Source organism: Armigeres subalbatus, chromosome 3 (genome assembly GCF_024139115.2).
Source record: "Armigeres subalbatus isolate Guangzhou_Male chromosome 3, GZ_Asu_2, whole genome shotgun sequence".
Classification (NCBI taxonomy): domain Eukaryota; kingdom Metazoa; phylum Arthropoda; class Insecta; order Diptera; family Culicidae; genus Armigeres; species Armigeres subalbatus.
Window position 1 is genome coordinate 160875737 of NC_085141.1, and position 21017 is coordinate 160896753.

At 39.2% G+C, this 21017-nt stretch overlaps 2 protein-coding genes across 2 annotated transcripts in view; one reads left to right on the plus strand and one right to left on the minus strand.

Annotated features, from left to right (window-relative positions):
• Positions 1-21017, plus strand: part of LOC134219916 (box A-binding factor-like) — a 153639-nt gene that overhangs the window by 53811 nt on the left and 78811 nt on the right. The window lies entirely within an intron of this gene.
• LOC134219920 (thialysine N-epsilon-acetyltransferase) lies at positions 432-20935 on the minus strand. The gene is made up of 4 exons (XM_062698827.1): positions 20375-20935; positions 11295-11468; positions 10953-11155; positions 432-882 (listed from the first exon to the last, which is right to left on the minus strand). The coding sequence occupies exons 2-4, from the start codon at positions 11367-11369 to the stop codon at positions 567-569; spliced, it is 594 nt and encodes a 197-aa protein (XP_062554811.1). The 5' UTR covers positions 11370-11468; positions 20375-20935; the 3' UTR covers positions 432-566.

The window sequence follows — 21017 nt, forward strand, 5'->3', positions numbered from 1 at the left end:
ATGCGCGCGCCCCTGGATGTGAAACTCGCAAGCAGTTGAATTTAAAACTACCGTTGAGCTCATGGTCGATGGGAATTTTCTCAGTGTTACGTCTGTTTGTCTGTGACACAACTATCGCGAAGACATATACCTTCCATGTTGTAAAGTGGAAAAAATAAATTTTTTATCTCACTTTTAGGGGGATTGATCATAAGACTGAATAACTCCAAAGAAGCGCGTCGATTTACTGATAAAATGTCTGAACACGATTTTAGCCACTGTGCGTGGGGTGAAATACCCCAATAATTTAGAATCACTCGTGAGTCGCGATATTTTTTTACATTGCTTGGCAAATACGTGTAAACAATAAACATTTGTTATTCAGTGTTGTTTTATTTTGTATTTTCAAACTACGAGGGGAGCGAACAGAAACAGAAGAAGAAACAGAAAAATATATTTTTAAATTCGTTTAATTTTAATATGAATATGATGGAAGAAAATAGTTTTTTTTATGGAAGCGACTGTATTCACTGATGGTGAATACCCCATTCTCATACTCATATAATAACACACATAGCCTATAGATACTAATCATTCTCACAAAGTTCATCCATTTGTACTTTCGTCAGTCGGAAGAATTCCCACTTTTCAGCTTCCGTTAAGTTCTGCGCACCCAGTGAATTGTAAAAATTCTTTGCAGGATTCCACGCAAGCACGTGGAAATCGAACCGCGCACAACCATTCTCTCGAGCATGCTTCACCAAAGTCTTGAAAAGTAGTTTTCCGTAACCGAACTTTCGATAGTCCGGTTTGACGTAGATGTCTTCCAGAAAGAAGGACTTGCCCTGCCATGTTGAGTACGAGTAGAAGCAGATTGCGTAGCCAATCAACCGGGACTTGGGGCTGTGGAAGAAAGACGAAGGGAAAACATGAATTATTATGCTTGGGTACAAGTTGGACGAAGACGAACTGCGCTCCTAATTAAACATAGAATATTATGGGAATGATTTTGTTTTGATTGCCTGTCCAGTCAGAGGTTATTTTCTCTCGAAGAGGCAGAAGGCGAAGAAAAGGATGAGTAAGAATATAATGTATGTTTAAATATGTTTTGTGATAAGATAAGCGTCATTTGGGAAACGCAGACTATGTGTTTGCTACAATAGTGGTGCCCTGCAGTCGTGCAATGTTTGTTATCAACAGCTGTGGGTTTCCCGTGAAGTCGGTTGTATGCGTTAGGGTTGATGAGATGGGACCAATTTGCCCACGATGACGATGGTGGTGGACAAATATACACTACTAAAAAATCACACATATTTTTTGGCAAAAATCCATAGATTTAACTTATGATGAATAGCAGCGCACACATAACCATTCTCCACGCGAACTACTAATAAAATATATATCCAAATAAACTTTATGTGTGGTCTCGAATTAGAAATTATTTAATTTATGTGTGATTTAATATCGATTATATTAGGGTGGAGCTATTGCAAAAATTTATAACGGCGACACATATATCTTATATAGATATTTTTGGCAGTGTAATATTTAGTGGGCAGTTAGAATGAATGGTCTTTTGCGTTGTTGCTTTAGACGTATTTAATTTACACAAACTTGTAAAGTTTGAAATTTGCTTGTAACGTACAAATGATATTTTTATATTGTAGTTGCAGAAGTGATCTTTTAGTAGGGATTTGCGATTCTTTCAATGAATTTTTGCGATTCTTTCAATGGATTTGCGATTCTTTCAATGAAATTTGACTGGAAGCTCCTTTTGTACGAACTGGCATAAATAAAATTTCCGATATTGGATATTCCATTTAGGTAAGCTTGCTGTATAATTCCCACAAAAAAATCACTGGCAGCAATGTTATGCTTTGGCTCAATTCTAGAATTGAATTTTAGCATTAGTTTTTGAATAATTTTTGATACCTATGCTTTATTGGATAGCAATAAAGAAAAATTACACAAATTATACAAATTAACATATAAAATAAATTAGACATATCAGACATATTAGAAAAGAAACATTCAACAAGTTGTTCAAAATATGTGTATATATAACTTGAGTGAAAAATCGATTAAGTTATAAGACAAAACACTGAAGAAGTTTTTAAGTAGAAAACGAAATACGTATCTGTTGATACAAAGTGAATATAGCGGAAGTGAATGGAATAGTGACATATTTTAACCTTGTTTTTGTAACGTTTCTCCCCAAGACGCTCAAAATTAACTAATCAAGTTATAAGAAATCAGAACAACTTATTTGGCAATGCATCGGAGCGTATCATCCTTGGGTTGCTTTTAGATGATCCCCAGTAAATCATCTAACCCGCGGCTTAGAATCAACTACAATGACATTTCGAGCTAAAGAATTTGTTTTGTACTATTGCTCACGAGATCATGAAGAATTAGGACATGTTATATAAGTCCCTACTCGATTTTTAAAAAGATACATACATACCTATATCAATCTCTAACTGATTGCTTGGAAATGTGATTCCGATACACACAGTTCAGCCTCAAACTAGTCTAGTCTGCAGATACACACTACACAGCCAATACGCGAAAGAATCCTGGAAAGTGATAGATTCAACTAGAGTGGGTGTACCAATTGTCGCCATACATAAGAACAACTATTTTTTAAAAAATAAGTAAAAGGCGTGTGGGTGAACTTTATATATCAAGCGAAAGGTTTTACTTCCTGCTCCTTAGAAAAGCTGTGAAAACCACAATAAAATTTGTTATAATCATCAAAATTGATTAATCCATAATAGGAACGCATGCACCAGTTATGGCACTATTCTTAATTTTGGTTCCTTATTTGGCAAATCCCATTGTTTTCTTATGGGACTGGCCAAATAGGGACCACTAGTGCGACAACTGGTGCACAGGACGTCAAAAATTAAGCAAAATCATTTTTTACAATTATGCTTTGCTTTTTTTGGAGGATCAAAGGTTTTATCGTATCATATGAATATGCTTTATCGATATGAACTTGGTTTGCGGTGATTTGATTGGCCATTTGGCATATAAAGCACTAGTGCGACAACTGGTGCTATAGCCACAACTGGTACATCTAGCCTACATCTATAACTATTTATGTTTGAAATACATCATGAATGTAGTTCAAACATAATAGCGGCCTGGCCTACTGTGCAACGTTGTTGAAAATACCTGGGAGAATCAAATCTAAACTTTTTATTTTGATTTTGAAACATAGAACGGGTACATCTCGTAGGGGTAGAGGTGGTAAAATTAACACGTTAAGGACTTGCGTTGAATTCTATCATAAAACGAGGATAATTTGCTAGTTTTAACTCATATTCATATTGCACCAAACAATTTTTTCGCTAAAAAACATTGTTTTATATAGTTTTTTTTAGAAATAAGAAACATTGAAATTTCGTATGTACAAATATAATGTAAAATGAACACTACCTGGTGGTGACATGAACATCGCTTTTAAAACCCTTTTAAAACATTTAACTTTCATTTATTTAACTCCAGCACCGCCAATGTAATCAATTAGGATTGAGAGAGCCTTTTAACAAATCTGGTATATCTTTTGAAAACCTCCTAATTAAGAAGAAAAATAGTTTTGGAATATCAGTTTTTGAAATTAAATTTAGATGGTTTGTTTCTTGAACTTCCGCTCCACAATTGCACAACTTTTATTATAAATTTGTGTAAGTTTGATACAAGTATTCATTTTACCTACAAACATGCCATGTGATGAATAACTCTTTCTATAACGTTGCAAACCAAAAAAAATAATACTATTTACACCTGCAACATCTTTGTGAAGGTTGTCCTATTTATCGCCTTAGTTTGAAGCGATGTTATGATGAATTTATTAAGAATTAATTATTTTGGATAGGAATAGCTATTCGTTCGGTCTCAAAACCAAAATATTAGCTCAGGTACCTTATTTCATTTTGACGCCTAACTAGTATTTTAATCTAAATATAGCCAACTGTTCATTTTACCACCTCTTCCCCTAACAACCGCTCCGTTGGGAGTAACTTAGCTAAGATGATTACTGTTCACTCCTTTGGTCCTCAACGTCTTGGGATGGGACACAGTTTTTAGTCTAGTGCCCTGGCTATAGGGGAAGGTGGGTAGACTTGATCCCCGGGGAGACTTGATCACCCCCTATTTTATCGAGAACTAAAGTAGTTTTGTTGTAGCGTATTTTTTAGTATAGATCCTCTAGATAAATGACCACTTGTGGTGAGTTATTTTTTGGATTGACAACCTTATTTATTCTGCAGGGCGGTTTGTATGTTTTGACCTTCCTAAAGATTTTTTTTATTAGCCACGCAAAATTTGAATAACTTTTCATAAGAATGACCAAATGCTTTCGTTTTTTCACAGCACAAAGCCATTAATGTGCTTAATGATTTGTACTGATGAAAATATGAACATTCCATCAAAGTTTTAGGATATTTGGATTTGAAGTTATTGCCTCAATATGGGGGCATTTGATCCCCCATTAGTCACCCATACAAAAATTTGGCGAAAAAATTAAAAAAATATAAATGTGTTCTCAGGCTTCTAATTTTTTGTAGATTAGACAGATTTGATAAAGTGTTGGCAGGAAAAAATATTTATTGCGTAGATATCATAGAAAGGGGATCAAGTCTCCCCAAATTTTGAAATTGCATGTGCTGTCGAATTCAATACCAAAAATCGTTCATGTATACGCACTGCAATTCGAAAATTGCGTGTATTTTGAAGGAAAAATATTTTAAAAAATCTGAGGGCACCTTTCTAATTTTATCAAAGCAAGTTTTTGGAGAGGGATCAATTTCCCCCGAATATTTTAAAAGTAGATTTTTGACAGCACTCTAAAAAATTGATTGTGTATCAATAACAACAATAATTTAAGGACTGTCATACATCAGTAAAGTTAAATACTATATTTCTTAGAGAGTCTGTGTATGTTTATTTATTTTTGGCTGTCATACATCGGAAATCAGAAAAGGGAATCAAGTCTACCCAGTCTCCCCTACAATACACTGATGGACGAAAGTATTCGTATGAGCTTATACAGATTACTACGAGAACATTACTAATACTTTTGTTTATCAGGCACACAGTTCAGCCTCGAACAGAGATAATTCGAGTCCATCTGCGTCGGGTTAAGGAATTTCGTGTATACATCAGAGGCTGCTATTGATAGCAGGCTTAAGAAATGTATGGTTTTTAATCATAATTTAATAAATGATACTTTTGACCGAAAGGCTAAAAAATTCCTTAGATTGCGAGTAGAGAAAAGTGAGAAATAGAAAGTGAGTAGTGAGAATCGCGAAATGTGATGTGAGAAGTAAAAATGAGACATTTGGCAGTTCACATGAGAAATAATACGAGAAAAGTGGGAAGCGAAATGAAAAGTAAGAAATTTGAAGTGGTAAATGAGAAGTGAGAAGTGAAAATTGAAAAGACACGAGTGAGAAGTGAGAAGTAAGAAGAAATAAGTGAGAAGTGAGAAATAAGAAATGAGATGTGAGAAGTGGGAAGTGATATGTGATAAGTGAGAAGTGATAACTGATAAGTACTAAGTGAGAAATGAGGCGTGAGATTGTGAGATTTGAAAAGTGAAAAGTGAGATAAGAGTTGTAAGAATTGAAAACTAAGGATTTCGGCACCAACATTTCAAAATGGCGAAACTGCTTTTATAAACAAGAACTTCTCACGTCACTGGTCGGCTAATTTTAGCTCCCCAAGGAATCCAACACCAATGATAAAAGCAGCGAAACCTCCTTTTTCGTTAAATGGCGTTTGATTGTGTAAGTGGGCGCAAATTAGCCCACCAGCGACGGGAGAAGCTCTTTTATACAAAAGCAGATTCGCCCTTTTAAAATGTTGGTGCCGATTTTTTTCTTCTTCCTTTCGCAATGTTCCCTTTTTTCTTCCTTCATCCATCTTCCTTCTTCTTTAACCCTTCATCTTTTTTTCTTCTTCATTCTTTTTTCTTCCTTTTCCTCTTTTTCCTTCATCCTTCGTCCCATTTTTTCTTCCTTCTTTCTTCTTCCTTTTTCATTATTTCGACTTCCTTCTTTCGTCTTTCTTTTCTTTTCCTTCTTTCTTCTTCCTTCTACCATATTTGTTCTTACTTTCCAATTACCATCTCTTGAATAATTAATGTTGAGCGTCTTAGGGGGAAAATGTTACAAGGTTAAAATACTTCACTCTATAATATAGCGGAAGTAAATGGAAGAGTGAAGTATTTTAACCTTGTACCATCTCTTACAATTCACTCCTTTTTCTGTTTCTCCCACTATTCTCTTCTTACTTTTCACTTACTTCAAACAAATTCTTTCTCACTATTCATTTATCACTGCTCACATCTTAGTACTCAGTATTCACTTCTTATTTATCGGTACTTATTACTTATTTCTCACTTCTCACAACTCTCCACTCACTTCGAACATCTTTTTTCTCACTTCTTAGTCCTCACTTCTTAGCTCTCACTTTTCACTATCCACTTCTCACTTCGATTATCTTACTACTCACTTCACACAATTAAAAAGCGAAATTTTAACTATTTGACCAAATAGCGTTCGGCCAAACGGCATTCTAAGTTGTTTTATAAACTATTTTACTATAATGACAACATCTTTTTAGAGCATAGAAGGGCCGGGCCAAACACCATGTGGTCTGGCCATTTAATGATATGTATACGGTTACGCGATTACAAAAAAGGCTGGAACACCGTCTTCGACCAGAGGTCGTACAGACTGAACACTTCACACCTAGCATGAGACAACGGACAGGACACATAACACCCAGTGGACCAGTGGAGAATTTTTCGATCACGAAAAGTTTCCTCCCTACCGGGGTGGGAATCGAAACCCCACTCCCTAGCACATGCGTCTAGACGATTGGCGTCGCTAACCGCATGGCCATGGAGCCCACAAACAAAACGATCGATCACTGAATGTAGGTTTGTAGTAGTATGTAGTCTACCTTCATTTACTTCCACTTCACTGACTGGAGTCGCTTTTACGCGTTTTGTTTTAGGTAGTTTCTAGTTTATGGATTTATTAAAACAATAAATTTGCTTCACGTAACAATTCGCAAAAAAAACCAGATTAATCCACCTAGCGGTGATGATGCCTTTCTCATTACTTCAGGCATTACTTCTTCATTACTTCAATAGGAAATAATGAGACAAGTTTCTGCGTCGAATGCAACCTGTTGCGAGGAAATCGGTTTAGGGTAAGTGCATTAAAAGTGAGCTAGATTTTTTACGCGTTTTTTTGTGAGAAAAAGTATTTTGACCATAACTACTAAGCCCATTGTCCGATCCGTCCAATTTTCAATAAGAAACAATTGGGCAGAATACTGCGTCGAATGCAGCCTGTTGTGAGGAAATCCGTTTAGGGTAAGTGCATTAAAAGTGAGCTAGACTTTTTTACGCGCTTTTTTATGAGAAAAAGTATTTTGGCCATAACTACCAAGCCCATTGTCCGATCAAGTTAGTCAAGGTAGTCAAGTTAGGGAGCGTCAAGGTGGGATGGTCGGTATGCCCTGTGGGCATATACGAGCAACCCGAAGTTTGCTTCAAGTGCCTGGAACCGGGAACAAGCAATGGGACTGCAAAGGCCCTGACAGAAGCAATCTCTGCCGACGCTGCGGATTGGAGGGACATAAGGCACAATGCTGCACGAACCCTTCCAATTGTTTGATTTGTTCCAGCAAAACTGTGAACAGCAAGCACCCCATGGGGGGTTCGATGTGCCCGGCGTTTAAGCGTGCTGCAAAATCACAGTGCAGGTAACGCAGCTGGCTTGCTCGGCCTCGCCCGAGTGTTTGGCGTGCGCAGGTTTAGAGGATACGGCGGGACACGTGTTGTTCGTGTGCTCACGTTTTCGCGCAATGCATGACCACATGCTTGCCACATGTGGTCTGGACACTACCCCGGACAACCTACTTCGGACGATGTGTAAAGATGAAGTTTGTTGGAACGCCGTTTTATCGGCTATCGCCCAAATCGTCTCGGAGCTACACAGAAGGTGGCGCGTGGACTCAAGGATGGCTAGTTCAGGCGCAAATAAGAGGTGGTCTAAGGGATCGGAGTCGGCTTCATGGGTCATACCGGTGGTCATGCTCTGTGGTCGAACTCGATTCTTTTATCGAACAAGTGGCCGCGCAAAGAACAACATGGTATCGTCGCTTTCGCGGCGTCGGTCAACCGGGCGGGTTCCGAGCCCGAGGACGGAAAGAGGTCCTCGTCAAGGCTGGGGCAGGCGTAGGCACCTCGTCGGCAAGTCCCTCTGTGTGTTGGCGAATAGACCCTGTCGCAGAGAGGTCAATTTGGGGTGCACGCGGCATCATCATTCGATACCAGTCGTGCAGAGGGAAGCAGGCGCGAAGTCGACCCTTCCCACCTTCCGAGGACATAGGCGTAAGGCCACCTGGAAAGCCGGCAATGCGCTGGCACGATACCATGGTGTTCTTCTAAAAAAGCGAGTCACGATGTTCGGTGCTGCAAGGACACGCAGCTAACCTCGAGGGTTAGCCATCACCTCAATTCGTCGAGCTTAGTTAAATTGGTATATAACACTATGGGTCTCCGGGCCTCCTATAAAAAGTTCATTTTTGGAGCGAACATATAGCCTTTACGTATACTTAGTATACGAGAATAGCAAAACGAAGAACATTCAGGTGATATTTCTTCTTCTTCTTATTGGCATTATATCCCCACACTGGGACAGAGCCGCCTCGCCACTTCCATAGTTATTAACTGCGAGGTGTCTAAGCCAGGTTACCATTTTTGCATTCGTATAACATGAGGCTAACACGATGATACTTTTATGCCCAGGGAAGTCGAGACAATTTCCAATCCGAAAATTGCCTAGACCGGCACCGGGAATCGAACCCAGCCACTCTCAGCATGGTCTTGCTTTGTAGCCACGCGTCTTACCGCACGGCTAAGGAGGGCCCCAGGTGATATTTAAAATGTGTAAATTGAGGGTGACCGTTAAACTGATCAAATCCACCCGTGTAAAAAGTGGCCCAGTGTTCAATTATTTGTAGGGGAAGAGGTTGTGGGCACCCCTACGTTTCATTTGACAGAAAATCAGGCCTATGCTAAGAGCTCATGTTTAGCGTAGCCAACACCAACACCAACGCCGAGCAACGCACGTCAAATCTAAAAAAGCTTAACATCATAAAACATCCAAATTCAGCTTTCTTCAATATGCAACTTTAATCGGGAATATTCATTAAACATGACTAATGAGTTTAATTGATTCAAAACTGATCTACATGATCAATTTTGAATTCACTTACATGAAGAACAACAATTTGTCTTTTATTTCACCGTGAAAAGCTTAAAAATAAATCCTGCTCTTTTATTATTGTGGATATTTTTAATTATTAAGCTACAATCATTGCTGTTGTTGACGATTGTTGACATCTCATGTAACTGACAGCGGTCTATCTGCACACTGTGCCCGGGACATGGTGGCTATTTTTAGACTAAGGGAGTTAGATAGGGATGTCTATAGCCTGCAGAAAATAGATGTGTCATTCTAACAACGGCAGATTACAGTGGTTCAGCCCAGTATACCGGAAAAGAACCCAACAAAAGTCATGTGCAGGGAGACTGGCGACTGGCTCCGGACAACACGGAGTGGACGACCATCATATGTATGTAAGCTTTCTAACAACTGTCATTTGTTTACTATAGTAAAACGATGTTTTATGTGGCCAATACCAAACCAGATGAATACCTTCTCTTTTTTGAACAAATATTTTTTTTCTACATGAAAATCAAAACGAATGTTTTTTTTTACCTCTTTCAAAGTGTCATAAAGTGAAGTAATTAAATTGAAAAAGTGAGTTTCAATACTTATTCATACGGTGAATTTGATCTATTTTGAGGACCAATGACGATTGCCATCAAAATTTCAGCACGATATTTTTTTTTCATCCCATTGCTAAAACACTGACTAAATCGGTTGTGGGCACCTTCATTTGTTCGGTTATGGGCACCCCCCTTTATATTGACATATCTTTCAATATAGCTGTACTGCCGTCATACACATATTTGTCCCATGTTTGCTGGGATTTCCTATGTACATGGGACAATTATGCGTAGAACGTTAGTGTAAGTGTTAACAAACTTATTTTGATGATTTTTTATGTATTTTTTATTATTTATAGACGTAATTGATTGCAGTAATAAAGATAATTATTTTTTTGCATCAGGCACGTCTAGCCATTGCATATGCACTTGGAACAAAGCGTTGGAAGATTTACGCACAATTTTCATTTGACTGGGAATTCGCGTTGTTGAATTTAGTTAAAAAATCAAAATCTAAGTTTTTTAGTGCCTCATGGTCATTAACATAAATAAATAAATTCTTTTCTTTAAAGTTTTCAAGTGCGTCCACAACTGAACCACAAAACTAAAATGTTCGATAATTTCAAATTTGCAAAATAGTCAATAATTCTTTTCAAATGGCCGAAATAAATCTAACTTCTTTACTAATAGTAAGGTCATTAGTCTAGCTTTCCATTGGTATACAAGTGTCGGTATAATATCAACTAGGGCCAAAGTTTTGGACCTAAAACAAAAGGGTGCCCACAACCGAACCTTTTCCTCTATCAAATACGTCCTATCTGATTTCGTTTTCTACTTGAAAACTTCTTCAGTAGTAAACGAAAGACGTATCAGATGATACAAATAATTGTCTTATTTCCTGTCAAGATGCTCATCTTAAACATCATTAATGCTTATAAGAACGTGTTCAGTGTCTCGTACTTAAATCGACTCTTAAACATTATACTCAGACAGAACTGAGGCAACTTCATAATTTCGAAAATCAAGCAATTACGGTCGTGTCTATACCTCGCAGTTGTTATCAGCTCTAGCTATGCCGCTCATTACTTTCTTCTGTTTCAGCGGTTGCAAATGGATGAGACCGTAGATTTCTACATATTGGTAAATAATGTCTTACCGGGTCGAAAGGTTACTGCTAGAAGATGACGTCCGCGTTTCTTCATTATTTCCATCCGACGTGATCGGTTCTGTTAGGTCAAGCACAAAGCTATGAAATATTGGCGTTACTTTCGATTGATCTTCTTCGAATCCTCCATCTCTGACTAAATCTTCCACAGTTAGCTCCGGCCCGTCTGGCATTTGTTCGAAGTCTGCTAATTCCTGTAGTGAGAAAAAATTGAAATTATTGCTTTCGGTTTGATAATAATTGGTGCATACAAATATAAATGAATGCATGAGCAGGATTATGCTGCTGAACATGTTTTGTAATTTTAAGTTGTGCATATGGCATGGAATTTACCTGTATCATTCCCAGTATTTCTCCTAAGTCTTCTTTTCTCGTTTTTCTAGCAACAACCGACGGTGAGGAATCCATTTCTAGAATTATTAGTTTCACTTTTCTTAGCTCTTTGCTAGTTCACAATCAGCGAGCTACTGATATGGTGCCATTTGTAACTTCAACGCAGCTCTAGACCTGTGAAGGGATTCGAAAGATAGTTGATTTCATTATCTCAGAATATTTTGCTTATTGCGTTTATCTTATCAGTTAGAGATGAATGAGTGGAAGGTTATTCTATTTTGGACAGATACCAGTCCATGCTATATTTAAGTAACGGGTGGCCACTAAAAAAACGGTAATTGCAATACATACTTCAATACTTTACTATCCCAAATAACATTTCAAGTTTTATAACGCTCTTCAAGACTATATTTTACTCTACAAGAGTGTGATAAAACCAGTATAAAACCAAAATGTTACTAGGGTATGAGAATATTAATGCTTTCTGAGAAATACTTCCTTATATTCAGAAAATGTCGACCACACACTTTTACTCCAACATGTTCAGTTGTTTAAAACATATCGTCAAACAGGAAGTAGCTACACTGTGGCGCGCATTGTACAATTATTTAAAGCGAACAATGAGATTGTGGGAAAAGTACACGGTGGACAATTTTAAACGTGAAAATGTTTCGAAAACTACTAAAGGATTTCTGGTCATCTGATAGGCTGACCAGATCATTTCGATGATAGTCCCGTTTTATCACGCTTGCAAACCGGGACATGTGAAAAAAAACCTTGTTTCAAGAGCTATGGAAATTTTAAAACTTATGGGCTTAGTTTTCATTTTCCGTGTAAGGAATTATAAATATTTTAGAGTAAATCATTCACCACCATTATTATCTATTGTATTGTTTAGTATTATATGCTCTCAATGTAACAATACGGTCTACAAGCTTGATTGACGACAAATAAATTAAAGTGTATTGAGTTAGTTGTGGAAAAATACTTCACAAATATTTCACTCTTCAAAAGAACGCGGACAAAACACGAAGCAACAGAAAATTACGCATCTTTCAATATTTATAAAAATTGTGGAATTTTGAAAATGAATCTACTTTTAGAATTGACCCTGTACCCTGCCTAAGGCAGGTTTTTGGGCATTAGAAGGCTAAGAAAACATAGTTTTAAGAAAAAATGTCAAAATACAAATAAGAAAAGAGTAAAAGGGTGGAAATTTTGATTTCCCGTTCTAATTCGCTTTTCATGAATATACGTGGATAAAAAACTTCGGATAAGAATAACAAGAATCTCAACAATGAAAGAACGTTAATAAAATGTTATTTTAATAATTTCCATTAATATGGTTGGCGCTTGAGTCCTTTTTGATCGAAATTGATTTAAGGACACTCATCACGGAATCCAAATTTAAAAGTACTCGCGTTTTCAAGGGCACACTACTAGATACGGAAGCAACGCACAACTGTCATTTTTTTAAATTTACGCATGCTACGACGCAGCAAAGCTGAAATTATAAAAATGACAGTTGTGCGTTGTTTCCGTATCGAGTGGTGGGCCCTTGAAAACGCGAGTACTTTTAAATTTGGATTTCGGGATAAGTGTCCTTAAATGACGCCAAAAGTTGACTCACACCTCGGGAATCTTGTCCATTGATTTTATCTTCTTTATCTTTCTTTATTGGGAGCAGGGAAAAGCCCGTTCGAGTAGTGCAACAATAAGCACTTTCTCGAATGGGCGTAAAACCTCCTCATCTTTTGTATCAACAGAATTTACATATACTCCAAATGATACAATATTGACTTATATCTAGAATTACTATCTACTTACAGATAACACAGGTACAATTCGGTAAAACGATTACTGTTACAATACAAGAAATAAATGCCTAACGAGTAGTGGTTGATGTAGTAGCGAATAGGTGCGTGAATCTCTTTTCAACGTCGAGCGTGAAAGATGGAAATCGAAATCAGAAGAACAACGATTGAATATCCTACACATGGCAATAAGGGTTCGTTATGCCCGTAATTTGTGCGGGCACCATGAATAAAAAGAAAGGTCTAGACCGGAGCTGTCTTTGGGAACATTTACATCCAAACTAGATAAAAGACCAGGGCAATCAATTTGAGAAATAAGAAGATCTGAAACATAAAGTGCCCTGGAGACCTCGCGACGCACACTTAAAAGCTCTAATCCTATAAGTTTACAGCGATCGTCATAACTTGGAAGATTGAAAGGATCATTCCACGGTAGGTGGCGCAGAGCAAAACGCACGAATTTGCGTTGAATAGATTCAATGCGTTGTATACTGTTGAGATAGTATGGTGCCCAAACAATGCACGAGTACTCTAAGACTGATCTCACCAGAGAACAATACAGGGATTTCAGACATTGAATGTCTTTGAAGTTTTTGCTATCCTGAAGATAAAACCCAGTGTTTTGAGGCTTTTGAGGTGATGTAAGCAATGTGCTCCTTAAAAGTAAGCTTGGAATCGAGCAGAACACCAAGATCTTTGATTACCGATTCCTTTTTAAGGCTATCAGCACCAATTTTGTAATCAGAATCAAGCAAAGTTCGTCGACGGGAGAACGAAATAACCGAGCATTTGGCAGCGTTAAGGTCCATTCGGTTGACTTTACACCATTCAGTGAACCGCTCAAGCTGAGATTGTAGAAAAAGAGCATCATCAGGGCAATTAACAATCCAATACAGCTTGAAGTCGTCGGCAAAAGAAAGTTTGAAGCATTCCAAGTGTAGATGAACATCGTTAAGGTACACCAAGAAAATCAGCGGCCCCAAGTGGCTACCTTGTGGCACTCCTGAAGTAACGAGGAAATATGTTGAAATGATGTCACCGATCTTAATGGCCATTTCCCGACCACTCAAGTAGGACTGTAACCAGTGAAGAAAAGATCCAGAGAAACCCAATCGGCCAAATTTTGCGACAGTAATCTGATGATTGATTTTATCAAAAGCCGCTGAAAAATCAGTGTAGATGGAATCAACTTGTTGGCCTTTCTGGAGAGCTTTAGCGATGAAAGATGAGTACAGAAGTAGATTACTATTCGTTGACCGTTTCGGCATAAATCCATGTTGATGCTCCGAGATGAAGTGACGACAGTTGTGGAACAAAAAATTGTAAACAATTTCGAACAGCATTGAAACCGCACACATAGCCGCAATACCGCGATAATTGCTGACTTCGCGTTTGTTTCCTTTTTTGAACACCGGAAAAACAAATGATTTCTTCCAGTGGTTTGGAAAATTTCCAGATTGAAGCGAAAGATTAAAAATTTGTGATAGGGGCAGAGACAAAGTGGTGGCGCATTTTTTCAACACCGTGGCAGGTATACCATCAGGACCAGAATTATGTGAAGCCTTCAAGGTGGAGCAAGCGTTAACAATTGTTTCTTCGTCGATTTTGTTCCCATGTGCTCAAAAAAAAAAAGCTGGGGTTATGCGATTTCGACGCAAAAAGTAAAAAACAATCTGATCAATTTACCCGATCAGGAATGCATAACAAAATTATAACTCAATTCTATCAATTGTTGTTATTTAAAACAACGTTTGTTATAATTAGATAATTCGATAAAAATGTGTCTTCGGCCAGTTTTATTTCATATCAAAATTATAACAACATTAGTTAGGAATATTTTCACAAAATAATTGCCTACATTTTTTGTAGACATTGGAAAGAAAATCGGAGGTAATCATCTTCAGTATAACTTTAATCAGCTCGATATTAATACATAGCTGGAACAAAGTTAATTGCCTACATTATGAATGGAAATCCGTCGTGGAAGCGTACCGGATTTCTATCCCTTGATGTAGGCAATTACTTTGAAAGTAGATTTTTGTACAGAAAAAATATACCAACGTTTGTTATAATGTTGATATGAAGGTATCAACCTCTGTTTTAATTGTGTTACGGCTAGATGTATTTTTGATATAATTTTTGTTATTTTAACAACTAACCAGCAAAATTTATAACAAATTTTGTTACAATAGTTTTCTGAAATAAATAACTCCCCTTGTTATAATTTTGTTATGCATTATTGATCGGATATAGTCTGGTTTACAGCTCGGACTCTCGGAAATTTCCGCTGGATTGTATTTTAAATCGGGCCGAAATGCCAATTTCTTATAACCCAAAAAACCCGTCCACATGCGAGTGAAATTTGCAGACAAGCTTTTGATGTATAAACTAGCCTTAAAGTAGATACGCGAGGATCTTGAATCTAGCCTTTGTTTTTTAAAAGATTTTTTTTAATTTGCTTGTTTTATCAGTTCTTTTGTCCCAATTAGGCACAACGTGGGCGTATTACATGTGACATCACATCGTCTAACTTAGGGGCCGTACACAGATTACGTAAACACTAAGAGGGGGGGGGTTGGTCAATATCTTACGCTCATCGGACTTGATAGTCTGCACACCGTATCGAATGACAACGGCCAACGATGCATAAACTTCGCAGCCTCCAGCTGAATGGTAGTCCGAAGCACCTTCTTTCCCCGCAAAAATATCCACAAGGCCACATGGAGATCACCTAACCAAGAAACGGAAAACCAAATCGATCACGTTCTAATCGACGGTAAATTCTTCTCCGACAACACGAACGTCCGCACTTACCGCAGTGCGAATATTGAATCCGACCACAACCTCGTTGTAGTATACCTGCGCTCAAAACTCTCGACGGTGTACAACACACTTCGAAGTCGGACGCCGCTGCTTAACATTGGGTGGCTACAAGACGGTAAACTAGCCCAAGAATACGCGCAGCAGCTGGAAGGGGCACTCCCAACGGAAGAGCAGCTAGGTGCCGCGTCTCTTGAATATGGTTGTTATTCGATCCGCCATTGGTAGAACAGCAACCGCTGCAGTTGGCATGGTGCCCCCGGATCAAAGAAACGACTGGTATGACGGCGAATGTGAGCAGTTAGTAGAAGAGAAGAATGCAGCATGGGCGAGATTGCTGCAACACCGCACGAGGGCGAACGAGGCACGATATAAATGGGCGTGGAACAGACAAAACTCGATTTTTCGGAGGAAAAAGTGCCAGCAGGATGATCGAGACCAAAGGTGGCGGCAGCACTACGAAGAACACCTGTATAGCGATGTGGCAGACGAAGATGGCGGTATGGTGATGGACCTGGGAGAACGCGCGCAGGACATAATTTTACCGGCTCCGGATCTCCAGGAAATCCAGGAGGATATTGGCCAGCTGAATAACAAAAAAGCCCCTGGGGTTGACCAGGAGAGATATTTAAACACGGTGGTGAGGCACTGGCTAGAGCGCTGCACTGGGTCATTACCAAGAGGAGGAGGAAGTTTTGCCGCAGGAGTGGATGGAAGGTGTCGTGTGTCCCATCTACAAAAAGGGCGATAAGCTGGATTGTAGCAACTACCGCGCAATCACATTGCTGAACGCCGCCTACAAGGTACTCTCTCAAATTTTATGCCGTCGACTAGCACCAATTGCAAGGGAGTTCGTGGCGAACGCTCTACCACAGACCAGGTGTTCGCCGTACGTCAGGTATTGCAGAAATGCCGCGAATTCAACGTGCCCACACATCATCTATTTATCGACTTCAAAGCCGCATATGATACAATCGATCGGGACCAGCTATGGCAGCTAATGCATGAAAACGGATTTCCGGATAAACTGGTTGATCAAGGTGACGATGGGCGATGCGCGTAGTTCGAGTTTCAGGGGTATTCTCGAGTCCCTTTGAAACGCGCAGAGGGTTACGGCAAGGTGATGGTCTTTCGTGTCTGCTATTCAACATCGCTTTGGAGGGAGTAATACGAAGGGCAGGAATTGACACGAGTGGTACGATTTTCATGAAGTCCTTCTATTTATTTGGTTTCGCCGACGACATTGATATCATGACACGTAACTTTGAGAGGATGGAGGAAGCCTACATCAGACTGAAAAGCGAAGCTAAACGGATTGGACTAGTCATCAACACGTCGAAGACGAAGTACATGATAGGAAGAGGCTCAAGAGAGGTCAATGTAAGCCACCCACCACGAGTTTCTATCGGTGGTGACGAAATCGAGGTGGTTGACGAATTCGTGTACTTGGGCTCACTGGTGACTGCCGATAACGATACCAGCAGAGAAATTCGGAGACGCATCATGGCAGGAAATCGTACGTACTTTGGACTCCGCAAAACGCTCCGATCAATTAGAGCTCGCCGCCGTACCAAACTGACTATCTACAAAACGCTTATTAGACCGGTAGTTCTCTACGAACACGAGACCTGGACGATGGTCGTGTAGGACCAACGCGCATGGGAGTTTTCGAAAGGAAAGTGCTGCGTACTATGGTGGGGTGCAGATGGCGGACGGTACGTGGAGGAGGCGAATGAACCACGAGTGGCATCAGCTGTTGGGAGAACCATCCATCGTTCACACCGCGAAAATCGGAAGACTGCGGTGGGCCGGGCACGTAACCAGAATGTCGGACAGTAATCCGGTGAAAATGGTTCTCGACAACGATCCGACGGGAACAAGAAGGCGAGGTGCACTGCGGGCAAGGTGGATCGATCAGGTGGAGGACGATTTGCGGACCCTCCGTAGACTGCGTGGTTGGCGAAGTGCAGCCATGGACCGAGCTGAATGGAGAAGACTTTTATGTATTGCACAGGCCACTCCGGCCTTACTCTGTGTTAACCTGAGATTGATTCTTGGCCACCGGAGGTGTTCCGGGTTTTCCGAGGGTACGTTCAAGATGCATTTTTTCCTCTGTTTGTCATTTTATGTGACGTTTACTTTGGTCATGTTTTATGCTTTGTCAAAAAACTAGAACTAATATGCCTACTAATCGTGGCTGTAGATCGAGAATCCATCAAAACTACGCTGAGATATGGCCATTTCCGTAAAAACGGGAACATGATGAAATAATAACAGATCGGAATTATGCAAATATTAGTATCTAGCTTCATGGCTTTGCGAGACGATGATAATAGAAACATTTCCAAAATGATAGTTCCAAGGGCCTTCTAAAAGGAGCCGGTTTTGTCACCATCTGGAACCATGCATATATAGGTGACAATATTCAAGTTTTTCCAAGACGAGGAATATATAGGATCTTTATTGAAGATACATTTTAAGGACTGTAAGACTCTCTGGCCAATTTGTAACAGGTTCCGGATGTTCTGCAAAAATTATATTTATTCAGGGTGTATGGCCAATCCCGTACCGTTTTCACGAAAATGGCCATATCTCTGCGTATACTTAATGTGTTTTGAATCGGTAACCAGCATTGGTCAGCATATTAGTTCTAGTTTTTGGGGAAAGCATAAAACATAATGGCAGTAAACGTCATATAAAATGACAAGCTGAAGAAAAAATGCATTTGTAACATACCCTCGGAAAAACTGGCACATCTCCAGTGGCCAAGCACCTATCTCAGGTTTTGCATGCCAAAGACAATGATCAAAGAGCACCTTTCTGTCTTCATCAAACCAGGTTATTGAAAAGGGATGATTCCCCCCCTAAATTATGAAATTGTACGTTGAAAACGATTCTGTATTAATAAAAACAAACATTCACATACTGCCGCACATTAGTAAAATTTCTCAAATAGTCTGAGCGACAATCGCGTAAATTTATTTAGTCTTGGCAGTAATACATAGGATATAGGAAAAGGGGGTCAAGTCCACCCAATCTCTCCTATAAATAAGGATACCGCTCAATACCAAGTGCGCTCACATGAAGTTTGAGAAATATCGGAATAAAAATCAACTGCTTCATTTCTTTTCAAAGGCAATAAAGTAGAAGACAAGAACCAATAAAAAGGGCACGGAGGTACTAAAAAAATTCGATGTAATGGACACTGTACACTCGGGTCGCTTTTCGTGCGGTTTGTTTTTGCTTATTTCTGGCCTTTGGATTTAGCGAAAATATGCAGTTGACCCCACGAAAAAATCCAGCAAAAAACGAAGGAAAATCAGATTAGGGAGAGGTATTTAAAAAAATGTGAAAATTGAGGTAGGTCGAGAAATTGATTTAAACTATCAGCATAAAAAGCGAAGCAAAATAAAACGAACAAAAATAATCTCGAATTCCAGAATTTTGGTCCGAATCTAAAATTGCCTAAGCTCAGTATTTTGATTTCAGCAAAACGGTTAAGTAATAAAACGATTGAAATTGAGTGCACAAAACGACATTTCACTGCACTTTTTGAAAACTTGGTTGAGTGTTGTTCTCAAATTTCGCGTCGCGTCACGTCGCGCCGTGCTGAAACAGGATGAAACCAGGAGTCTGATAAGCCTAGTGATAAACGTTTTAGATTTATGGAACATAGATTTTAAGAATTTAGTATTAGAGTGTCGGCATTAAATTGCACAACTAGGGCCACATATAGGGGAACGGTTCGGCACTTCATCCCATAGCTCCTATTTCCATCCCATAAAAAACAAAGCAATGAAAAGGAATTTGGTTTGTTTCTTATTTTTGTGATTTTTTTTCAGCAGTAAGCACGCGTGCGTGTTAGCAAATAGAAGCGACGAGATTGGTGCTGTATTTCTTTGTTTAGCGATTAGATGAATATATGTTTAGTAAGATGGAAAATGGAACAGTTCCCCTATTAGTTATATTCTTTAGTAGACGGTTTTGGTTCAAATATTCTCGTTTCATTCCGTTATCATAAATAATGCAACATATCATCCTGAACTATAGGCATAGTTCAATATAACTTAAAATATTTTGAACTTCAAAATGCTTCCGCAAAAAATGTCTACAAATTAGACATGCCTAACACAACTCGTTTCTCAATTTTGGAATAGAAGAATGTTTGGCCTTGTTAAAAAGTATTCAAAAGTGTGATTAAGCTTAGTTTAAGTTTTCATCAACGTGAGCACACTATTTTCATAAGTATTTGAAGCCAACAATTAAATTGTCAAACAATTAAGGCTAGAACAATCTCAAATTAGCTATTACTTTAATTATATGGAAACAGTCCAATCCAAGACGATAGAAGTAAATATGTAACAACTGATTATGTACCCTCGTCCGTTTCGCTTGATGGCTTATTTGAACCAGCGCCATTTTACTTTTCGTCGACTTCTTACGTACGTGTATTACTCTGCTGCCGCTCATACTGACTGGCTGAAAGTAGCCGAGGTTAAAAATACACTTCCATCAGCCACTCTGCTCTGCTGTTGCTGTTGATTTGAACTTAGTGCCGGACTTGATTCAGTTCAGCAGCCAGCAACGTGGTTGATACGTGAACGCATATGCGTTGCTTCGTCCATCGTCCACTTTCCACGGCCTGTCCTACCACTACCATGCATGGCCGCTTGTAATAATAGAATATGTAGAACATTTTGAGCCCCACACCATGCCGTTCCCGGCCAGGCAGCGGCAGTACACTGTGTTGTTTGATTTTCGCCGTTGCATCGCGTTAGATGGCGCTCAACAAATTGTGGCAAATCACTCACTCGGTACTGTACTGTAGTTGCACGGTCATTAAAGCGTTCACCAAGCTTAACTAAGTCGCAGGCCAACAACGGCGAGTTGTTTTGCTGCTCCCTGTGGACGGTGTTCCCGCGAGCCTTTCTGCCATTGCTTCCCATGTCAGATTCAGTTGTGTGGTTAGTTAGTAGTACGATCGACGCGACGTCGAGTCCCTGAGCGAGAACCGGTAATTGCGCGGTGTTGATCAGTCCGGAATTGAACAATCACTGAACGCCTAGGAGCTTTCGTATGTCCGCAGCGC